This window comes from Doryrhamphus excisus, linkage group LG16 (genome assembly GCF_037039965.1).
Source record: "Doryrhamphus excisus strain RoL-2023G ecotype Guam linkage group LG16, RoL_Dexc_Guam_v1.1, whole genome shotgun sequence".
NCBI lineage: Eukaryota > Metazoa > Chordata > Actinopteri > Syngnathiformes > Syngnathidae > Doryrhamphus > Doryrhamphus excisus.
The window spans coordinates 18,161,996-18,172,694 of NC_136372.1; the positions used below are offsets into that span (position 1 = coordinate 18,161,996).

At 43.1% G+C, this 10,699-nt stretch overlaps 2 protein-coding genes across 4 annotated transcripts; one reads left to right on the forward strand and one right to left on the reverse strand.

Annotated features, from left to right (window-relative positions):
- Window positions 1–187: 187 nt before the first annotated feature.
- On the forward strand, window positions 188–4,924 carry LOC131103625 (uncharacterized). The gene is made up of 12 exons (XM_058050059.2): window positions 188–476; window positions 1,095–1,206; window positions 1,370–1,463; window positions 1,561–1,615; window positions 2,044–2,184; window positions 2,342–2,502; window positions 2,618–2,716; window positions 2,783–2,928; window positions 3,024–3,195; window positions 3,268–3,380; window positions 3,570–3,654; window positions 3,735–4,924. Exons 1-12 carry the CDS (start codon window positions 359–361, stop codon window positions 3,789–3,791), a joined length of 1,353 nt encoding a protein of 450 aa, XP_057906042.2. The 5' UTR covers window positions 188–358; the 3' UTR covers window positions 3,792–4,924.
- Window positions 1,953–10,548, reverse strand: rabep2 (rabaptin, RAB GTPase binding effector protein 2). 3 transcript variants are annotated; one of them, XR_013629996.1, is made up of 13 exons: window positions 10,330–10,548; window positions 8,911–9,066; window positions 8,399–8,469; window positions 7,980–8,312; window positions 7,778–7,873; window positions 7,596–7,694; window positions 7,402–7,515; window positions 7,256–7,334; window positions 7,130–7,141; window positions 6,859–7,013; window positions 6,272–6,388; window positions 5,869–6,025; window positions 1,953–2,646 (listed from the first exon to the last, which is right to left on the reverse strand). XR_013629996.1 is itself a non-coding variant. In XM_058050058.2 (12 exons), the coding sequence occupies exons 1-12, from the start codon at window positions 10,373–10,375 to the stop codon at window positions 5,921–5,923; spliced, it is 1,383 nt and encodes a 460-aa protein (XP_057906041.2). In that variant the 5' UTR covers window positions 10,376–10,548; the 3' UTR covers window positions 5,562–5,920. The 3 variants fall into 3 exon arrangements, 1 of the variants encoding a protein (XP_057906041.2); XR_013629997.1 differs by lacking the exon at window positions 1,953–2,646 and adding an exon at window positions 2,802–2,967; XM_058050058.2 differs by lacking the exon at window positions 1,953–2,646 and having other exon boundaries at window positions 5,562–6,025.
- Window positions 10,549–10,699: the final 151 nt, after the last annotated feature.

Here is a 10,699-nt window from a genome sequence, read left to right on the forward strand (position 1 = left end):
GTAATTGATTAGTCAAAGAGGTCCAATCTGTGATTGTGTGTATTATTAGTGAACTACTTAAAGTGAAACAATACAACATCAACAAAATGTTACACAGCAAAATCTAAATTAAATAAAAATACAGCGCAACACATTTTGACCAATCACTCCTATAAAGACGGCTCCTGATTGGGCTGGCTGTTTACTCAAAGAGCAGGATCGTTCTCGTACGACCCACCGCCATCCAGTTGACGACGTGGCCAAGCTACGTCTTATTCCTGCGTTTCATCGAGCCGGGGTGATTCAAACGAGATAAGTAACCTCCGAATAACACATGCTGTGAATAACATATTAGGAACATTTACATCTGCGAGCAACGATGTCAGGAAAAATCAAAAGCAGAAGTGCAGCAAACGCGGACTCCATATCCGGCGGCGTCTCCTGCGATGAGCGAATTTTGCGGGATTGTCATCAACTGTACACGGAAGCCGACAGCGGTGAGTTGGCCGAGCGTCCCGCTTAAGAAGGGAGACGGTGGACGTGCTAGCTAGCTAACCGGCTATTGGATAAATGTCGGAGGTTAACTGCTAGCTAGCTAGCTAGCTAGCTACTAAAATACACTCGTGTTGTCACTTTTGATCTTAACTAAAGTTAGGATCAAAGCACCTGTTTGCTATTGTGTGTTACTTAACTTTTAGGTCACATTCCGGCTAGTTTGTCCTAGCTTGATAGCCGGAGCTAAAATTCAGGGTTGCTGAAATATAGACTCTTAACGAACCAGGAAATGTATTTTGCAGAGTTGTTCAAAAAGCAACGAAAGATGAAACAGTTGGTCGTGTGCTTACAAATGTTTAGAGAAGATGCCCATTCACAGAATAAGTCCCAGAGAAGCTGCCGACAGTTTGCAGTCATTGTGTGGTCATGATAGGCTACACAACCTAGCAACTGATTAGGCATGCTAGGAGCCGCCACCATCCCAGGCTTCCCAGCATGCTTTGCGGTACTTGTTTTGTAAAAAGTGCCACGTTTAGTGGTAACGTAGTTGTTGTTTGCATGACTTTAAAGTTAATTTGCCAGTAGTCCTTAGCTTATAAAGTGGTCATGGTTGTTTCCAGGCTTGATCGCAGTGGCCGAATCTGTGGATGTGAAGTTGCTGGCCCCCAGAAAAAAGATCACCGTGATGCTGATGGGCAACCACTCTGCTGGGAAAAGCTCCTTCATCAACTGGTAAGTACAGGATAAGCAACATCGGCTACGCTTGTCTTGGTCAAGTTATTGAAACTGTAGTCTAATTCTGTCATTTTTTTAAAGTAATTTTTCTAAATGCTTTGTTTGCATTGTTTGTAGTTTAGTCAATACATGTAAAAATGCTTTCCGTTTCACTTCTCAGGTATGTTGAAGAGCACATCCAACGCACCGGCGTCGCTATTGAGACCCAGGGATTCAGTTTCGTTACGAGTGGCCGCAAGAGAGAATCTCTCACAGTAAGACAGACATAGAGGTCACAAATCACCACTAATTCCTACAAATGTATATAAAAATCTAAATACTTTATGCCATTGTGTGTGTTTTTTCCTTCAGGGAAATGCCACCCTTCATTTGTATCCGCACTTCAAGCCTCTGCAAGAATTTCGAGGTGAATCCCAACATGATCTTTCCATATTCTAGAAATGTAGTATTCCTCTGTATATAAGTGTACATATACACTTTCACACTGAAATGAGAACTAAGGGCTTTAGTGAGCACACATTCTGTTCCTGTTGCAGTTGTCATTCATTAGGTTTCCTCGCCTGTACATTATTTAAAGATAATGTACAACAGCATGAGGTGTGTTTAAGAAACAAGGGTTTCAATGCCATCTTGTGGACAGAGTTGTAATGACAAGCTGTATACACAGTCTTTTTCACAAAGTAGGATTCAATACAATGTAATATTTTAATCGTTAGAGCATAGAAAACCAGTTTTTGACTTTCTAAATACGTTATTTTTACCATTAGAGCCCCGAAGACATGACATAACACTTTTTAACAGTGGATTTGTTTGGGGGGGTGATCTGGTTTCTAGGTGTATCGGAATATCTGAGCACAGAGATCTGTACGTCACGACAGAAACGTTTCAGCCTGGTGACGTTTGTGGATTCGCCGGGCCTGGTGGATGGAGATATGAAGTATCCCTTTGATGTGGATGAAGTCGTCATGTGGCTAGGTGGGTCAAAATGATACCGCAAGCTCCTACAGATTCCAAATCTTTGATGTTTTCCTTCAATTTTTGATCAACATTTGCGATAAAATGACATTAGCTCATCAGTGGCACAATAATAATACGTGATTCAGGTTGCCTCCCTTTTCACTTTCCTCCTTAGGTGATCTTTGCGACCTGATTCTGGTCTTCTTCGACCCAATGGGTCAGGCTCTGTGCAAACGTACCCTCAATATCGTGGAGGCCCTGAATGACAAACACGGGGATCGGCTGCGTTTTTACCTGAGCAAGGCGGACGAGGCCGGGGGCGAGTCTGACAGACAGGTAGGTTGTGGTTGGTTGTCTATATCCGTCCTATATTTGAAAAGGCGTCATCAAGTGACATGATCATTGCGCTCCATCTCCATCCATCTGACAAGTTCCGTATTTCTTCTTCCAGAGAGTGATGATGCAGATTGTCCAGGAGCTCTGCAAACGTCCTGGACTCAATAAATGTGGTTTTGACATGCCCACCATCTACATCCCTAATCCCAACAAGGTACAGTTACTTCCCTGGCCAGCCACTTCCGAGTTACTATTCCAAAATATTTGTGTTTACCTTTAGCCGAGTCGCTGTGTCAACCAAATTGAGGAGGTGTGCCGCACCATTGAGAAAACCATCAACCAGACCGTCCAGAACACGCTCAACTCTCTGGAGAAGGACTGCGAGGTCATCAGCGAAGCCATCACTGAGAAGCTCACCAATGACAGGTAGCACGCACAAACTATTCTGCTTATTTTGGGAATTAACTGCAAAACGAAATAAATAGCGGATAAAAACTAATTAACTTTGGTTAATCTTGCAGGCAAACGAGTCTTGAGAACCGACGGGCACGCTGCAAGAGCTGCTTCCTGACTCTACTGGGCTTTAGCGTCCCGCTAGCTCTTTTGGCCGTACTGCTGCTGGGCACGCTGTCACAGGAAGTTCTGCAGATGGCTTTGGGCCGCCAAGGCATTGAGGCGCTGTCACTTTATCTGGTTGGTAGTCCAAATATTTTCACAGTTTTTGAGTATTTCAAAGCTATCAACTGTCTGGTTTGTCATTCCCAGATTCCTGTGGTCCGGATATTTGACTCCATGTCACGAGAGCAGCAGCTCTACAGCTGTGGCGGGATGGTCCTCGCTTCTTTCCTGCTGCTCATCATCGCGCGCTTCTCCTTCAGGTACCAGAATGAAAGCTCTGGATCATCCCAGTATTCCGTATGCTTAACGAGGGAAGGGTAGCCGTTGGGTACACCGGAGTCATTTAATGAGATCCAAATGAAGACGTCTTCAGGGTGGCAATTAACACTTCATTCTAATTGCCACCACTCTTACGTGTTGATGGGATTCTTGGTGGGGTTTTTTTGCAGGACTCAACCGACTCTATCGGGCAAACAGAAAAGGCAGCTGCAGGCCAAGTTGGAGTTTGTTCAGGAGGTGGTAAAGACCAAAAAGGTAGCGTTTGAAGTTATGTTCTTAATGCTGGAATAAACGGGATTGATGCATCTTAAATGATGGACGCTTTTACCTTGCAGAAGAAGCTGTATGAAGACTATCTGCGGCAGAGCGTCAGCGATCACGACATGAATTGAAAGACCAAAAAGACACACAACACGGACCAAATAGGAAAGGAAGCACTGCCAGCGTTACACTGCAATACTTTTCATACTATCATATTTCATACTGTATTGATTTCATGTGAACTCATGTTAACCCCTTCCGCCCCCCCATGCTCTTTATAGTAGATTCTTACCCGCAAACTTGGACCTGACGTCATTGCGTCTGCTCCACTCGATTATCATGTCATGCTTATACCACTCTACATATTTAAATATTTGCTATTTATAATATTTCTTCATCAGATCAATATATTTTGGTCAGTCAGCAAATGGCACTGCTTTACTTTGTGTTACTGGTCCTTTTTTTTTTGTACCTTCACCAGCATTTTATACAGTTTAGACATATTACAATATCTCCTATATCATAAGCAAGGTTTTTCTAGGCGTCTTACCGTCATTTTCCATTGTTTCCACATTTGTTCATGTTCAACATTTTTAATTCTAACTGAAATTAATAAAATGATGCAGAATTTGTAAAAACCTTTTCTATTTATTCCGTGTTCAATTCTGATGTTTTGCGGTGAAACTTCAAATTATGCATTCTTTTAGTGGCATGCAAAATGAAACACATTAATTAGACATACATCGAATTCTTTCCATTGTGTGCACTGCCTATTGGATAAAGTAAACAGCCATATCAGAAACACAACAAAGGTGCTGCTCTTAATTTGAAATTTCACAGCAAACATCCGCTCTGAACACGGAAGTGCAATGCTCTTGGTGCAAACAGTTTAGCGAGCTCTCGCAAAAGTTTGTCCTTTTTCCCCACCCAGCAATATAAGTTGTGGTCCAAGTACCCGAGTACCGATGTTAACCACTAGAGGCCACCACAGTTCCGACGAATGCAAGCATTTTCTTCAACTAAGCAATACTAGTGCAGTTGAATATACAATAATATACATTTGGGATTTATATGAAGTAAATGCTTATTTAATAAGAATTTATAATTATGTATAGAAAAGCAAAAATTCCAAGCATGAAGTGGGAAAGGATTAGTGTATCATCATTTTCTCACGATTAGACAGTAAAAGACGAACACAGGCATGATGAAATTTAAAAACGACATTCTGTTCATGAATAAAGTTTATTCTTGTTACTGTTTGGTCTATATTTCAAGTTAAAGTTGAAACGTTCAATAAAATATTCATATATTTCAGTAATATAATTCACATTTCAAGAGCTTTCAAATGAGTAAAAAAGAAAGATACGACATCTTATTTGGATATTACAGTAGATGTCCATGTAGGTTGCTAGTTTCTTCAAAAGGTTAGTATGCACTGTAACCGGACTTTTCCGCACAAACAAAAGAAAACAGCAGGGTGGTGTTACACATTTTCGGTATTAAATGGGAGTTAAATCCCAAATCCACACAGTTTTTTGGTTGTAAGACGTAACGCGTGAATTAAAGTTACTCTTTGTTGCATCACTTCATGAATGTTATTGGCTGGTGTCCACTTCCTTACAAAGGCTTACACAGGAAACGTTTGTCAGTGCAAATGCTTTACCCAGAGCATAAAAAAGCCAGTGCCATCACACGCGGATGTTTTACGCTGTTTCCTGTTCATAATATTGACCTTGGTTCTTCAATATCTGACGGTGAAAGACGACGGAAGTTCAGTGTCAGCATAAATAGCGTTCCACTTAGCCATGGCGGCATGAATGACACATGCTGGGTAGTGTTTTTCCTCTTATGTGGATGTCTTGAATGTTAGCTAAAACAATGCCCATTTTCCCAGACATGTTCAAAGGTCACCTGTTTAGGGTGACTCCTGTCAAACCTTAGCGTGAATTATTGCTTGGGTCACAAAGTGTCTTTTTTTTTGCACACTGAACTTGTGCAGTTACCTTCATGTAGTTTCTTACAAAGCTTGGGAGAACGCAGTTTAGTGTGAGACGCATGGTCACAAAAGAAGCCATTATTACATAGAACCCATCACCTCTAGGATTTAAAAAAAAAAAAAAATTGTACGCAGGCGACAGTGACAGCTGTCATCATTCTCTTGGTCGTTTTAAAACAGTGCATGAGTGTGTTCCACACGGCCGTGCTTACTTGAGCGTTATTGGTCCAAACTGGCGAGGCGTTGTCTTGGTCTGCGCTTGACTCAGGAGGCGTCTGCGGGCGGGGAATCGTCTTCACTGATCCCCTCCTCCAGGATTTCCCTGACTTGCTCCAGAGATCCTGCCTGCCTAATTAACTCCAGTTTTACCTGGGGAGCAAAAGAGGGGAGTGACTGTATGAAGGCATACTGGTCATCATCATACTGGTTAATCACGACACGGGTCAGGCACCAGTATCGCTTAAGGAGCTATACCGGTCGAGACAGACGGCTGCCCCGCAGAGCCTGGCTTCTGTGTAAAGTGCCATGAGGTAACTGCTGTTGTGATGTGGCGCTATGGAAATCAACTGAATTGAATTTTGATGAAACTTTATTTGCACCCTCAAAGCTTCTTACCTGCAGGGACTGAGAGAGCTGGACGAAGTCTCTCTGGACGGTTTGGCTGGTGTCCACCTGAGAGCGCAGGCTGATCACCTGGCTGCGCAGCTCCAGACACTTTTGCTGTAAGGCCGCCTGGCAGACACAGACGACCTTCGTGTTAAAGTCCATTTCACCTGTCCGCCCTTTTTACTGTTAATACTGTTACTACTGTTTGACTTCATGGTCATGTTAGCATACAAGCATTTGCAGCTATTTTCATTGGTGGACACATTAAGCACAATCACTGGTGTTAGCATGCTAGCACTGCTATTATGTTCACATTTGAATAGTAGCATTTTTAACCATGTTCATAGGTAGACACTAAAATGTTAGCATGCTAACACCTAGCATGATAGTGCTAAGTCGACTTTGCCATGCTAGCACGGCTAGCATGCCGACTTTGCTATGCCAGCGCGGCAAGCATGCCGACTTTGCCATGTTAGCGCTGCTAGCATGCCGACTTTGCCATGTTAGCGCTGCTAGCATGCCGACTTTGCCATGTTAGCACTGCTAGCATGCTAACTTTGCATGTAGATAAAATATGGGATTATTATTTGACTGACTTTATCATTGTTAAGGACTTTGTTGTTCCCCTGCACGTGTGACAGCGCCAACCGCAGGGCCTCGACTTCAGTGCGGCAGGCCGACAGCTCGGCCTGAAACTGGTCCTTCTGGGCTTGGATCCTCTCGGTCTCCGTTTTCAAACTGGATAACTGCACTGTTCGTGCAAGCACAAATAATGCAAACTATATGAATGAAAATCATACGTGTGTATTTATAATACAATATAATACTATTCCAAATAATGAATATATAAGCAATGTGAACACTCACCTTCTAGAATTTCTGAAGATAGAGGTTCCATACGTATGTGAGCAGGTTATAGAAGACAAAAACATTCCAAATGTGTCATTCAAGTAGAAAATAAAACACAAAGTTAGCAATGACGCCATTACAAACCGTTCTCCTCTGCTCGCATATCGAGGTGCTCCCTCAGGTTGACGATCTCAATGCGGAGACGTTCCTCACAGTGTGCCGCCTGCAGGTTTTGGTACAACAATAAAAAAAAGGTACCCTATAAAACCTCTTCACACAGTAGAGCCCACCTGCAAGGATGCTGGAGGTAACGAGCTGGACTCCGGCCCGTCATCCTCCGTGTTGTCTCCTTTAAGCCTGGACAGCTCGCTGCAGACCTTTCTCTGGGACAGCGACAGCTCCGACTGGACACGCACACACACATCATGCACACACGCATCAGAAATGATGGATAAGAGACTAGCTGGAAGATATCCTCACTCACCAGTCGACTCTGGACTGCCGTCTGTGATTGGCTCAGAGACCTCTGCAAGTCCTGAAGAAGGGCCTCTGAAGATTGGACCTGAGACTGAAGCACTGATACCTGAACACACACACACACACACACACACCTGAATGAGAACACACACTTCTACTGCTGGTGCACAGCTCTCTCCTCATCTCCACCTGTTTGTGCGTGTGGTTGGTCTGTGTGTCCAATTCCTTCTCCAGCTCCTCCTTCTCGGCCTCGAGCCGGCTCACTTCACCTCTCAACTCAGACACCTGTCCAGCGAAGAAAACATTCAATGCGGTGTTTTTTCCATACAAGTCCACTTTTAATCCATGAATTGAAGCTGGAGCGTACACGGGGCGGTGAACGATATCAAACCTGAGCGTTGAGAGCATCCCAGTCATTGTGAGTGACCAGCCTGTGGCCGGCTGGCGGCAGGTAGATGGCTTCCGGCACCAGAGTTCCCGTCGAGACCAGAGAGTCCGTGTCTTCCTGAGCGTGGACCTTTCTCGGTAGGGACGGTGTGTCGATGGAGAAGGAGGACAACGAGGCTGAGTCGCAGTGCCGCAGTGAGAAATAGCCTTCTGTATTATGCTGCGCTGCTTCTCCGTCCGCCACAGCTTCGGGGTCTGCTGGTTGAGGTCGGTCTGGTGAGGTCTGGGGGTCGTTACTTGGAACCTCCGCATCCATTTTGCACTTCCTTGCAATTCCCTAATGGGAAAAGAAGAACAAAATTGAGTGTTAGAAAGTTGGAAATGATAAAAAATAGTAAATAAGAAAAAAAGAAAGACACCAACCTGATTGGGGCCACTAGCTCGCCTCCCCTCGAGTAGAACGGCTATCCTGGCCTCATACTGTGACGCCGTCTCTGTCAATACAAGAACGTTCTATTCCATGATACAGGAAATAAATCATTTAAATCTCATTTTTTATAACTGTTTAGTACAACTTCCCATGATATACTTTTACTCTAAGGACATAGTCTCCCGCAAACACAAATTAAGCTCATTCATTTATTTATTTACTGGTATTTTGAAAAAACGTGATAAAGTGAAGGCACCAAATTCAAACCACAAAGTGTGAGGGACGCCTGTATTTAGTCTGAGGGACAGTTCACAGACGCGCTCCTAAAATTTGTTACAATTCAGACTCCAATTACAGCAAAGGTGACGCCCATCCATCCATCCATTCATCCATCCATCCATCCATCCATCCATCTTCTATGCCGCTTCTCTGCGACGACGTACGAGGAATGCTGGTCTTTGTCAAATACTTGGACCTGGCTTATCGCAAGCAGCCATGCACTGACCTCTGAGAGCCTCCTGGAGGGACTGGATCTCTTGATCACATTGTTTCTGCAGCTCTGCCAGTTCCTCCCGTTTGCTCAGTTCGCAGATTGTGGCCACGCCCTGCCAGTGTTCAACCTGAGCTTGGGACTCGGCGAGTTGGGCCTGAAGGCTCACTTCTGTAAAATGACACACATGTTGACGTTTGGTTGGTGTTCAAGTGATACGGTATCGCGTGCCATAAACAGGAATACTTTGGGAAAAAAAGGGGAGGGGATCTAGCACCTGCAGGAAACAAAAGAGAGCAGAAACAAAGCTTTGTTTTCCTGCTGGTCCATTTATCATCATAAACTGACGGTATTCTTTCTTCTCTGCGCCGCTTACAGAAGCCTTGTTTGATTTTGGGCTGTGTTGATATTAAAAAAAGTTAAAAAGAATGTCAGCTCTTTCATCCTACTCAAGTTCATTCAATATTTTCCTGTCCTTGGAAGCTGCCATGTTGTTCCTCTCATGCAGATATCCCTGGGAGGTGCAGTATTCCTACTATTGCTGCTTCTACCACAGCTACTACTACTCTCTACTTCAGTACTCTCGAGTATAGTCATTCCCTTGCCTGTCAATTCTGTAATAATGTAGCTGATTAGGTTTGCCATCTATATACCAACCTTGAATTCATTTGTATTATTACTATTAATACTGTAATACTAGATGTGAACACATTTTGTCACATGTCTTTAGCAGTACCGCATAGACCCAAATATAAGAGGGCATTTTTTCTAAATAATATTCTTCATTTATTCAATTCTCATATTAGTTAGTATCAGTATAAAAATACAATATTGTTTGGGGAATACATCCTTTTGTTTAGTTATTTTGCATGAATTTGTATGTAATAAAATCGTATTATGTTGTTGATATTACACCCTCTTACCTTTATGTATTTTCATATTGTTGAATTGTGCACAAATAAGTTTGTTGACCAACAAATTAAATGTAATTAAAAATAATTCAATTAGCCTGAAAAAAGTATCGGCAGTGGTAATGCAAATACTACTTGGTATCTGATCGACATCTACATTGCCAGTATCGCCCACAGCACTGAACAGCAAGTTAGTAACTTGTCAAGCTAACTGTGCTAGCCTTGCTAACTGTGACGTCAATTTAACGGCCAGGGATAGCTGTACGGAATGACGTATTCGCAAAGATGTTCTCTTATTATTATCAAATCTGCCAACTAAAATAATTAGTGGCCGTGTTTTGACCCCAACAAAAGTGTCATGTGACAACCAGCGAGCTAGATGCTACATGCTAACTCAGATTAGCCAATTCAACAGGTTTCACTTTACAACTTCCTGTTTACTAGCATTCAATGTGTGTACGTCATCATCCATCACTTCCATAGATACACTCGATACCGCACACGGTTTTATTTTTGGTTGTACCTGGATCTTCTTTGCTTGAGCTCATCCTTTCGTCAGATAACTCCATCAGAAGGACATCTCACCGACCACAACCGAGTCACGACTAAACCCAAACGGACGATAAACTCGCAAAGCCATTTTTAAAGCAAACACCACGATACTTTGGCGTGGAAATGCTCACTGGGACAGTGGCAGCTTCAGGAAACAACTTTCCCCGGTCTAAGCCTGCGGAAATGACGTCATGTGTCTTCCTGTTCTTACAGCCCTTTCCCTCTTTGCTTTCAACGTTCACGATGTTGAACAAAACCACGAATAGGATTTGTTTGACTAAAATGAAAGACAAAAAAAGGTTATGGCGCAAATGAGTCTGATATTGTTCAAGGTTTTGTTT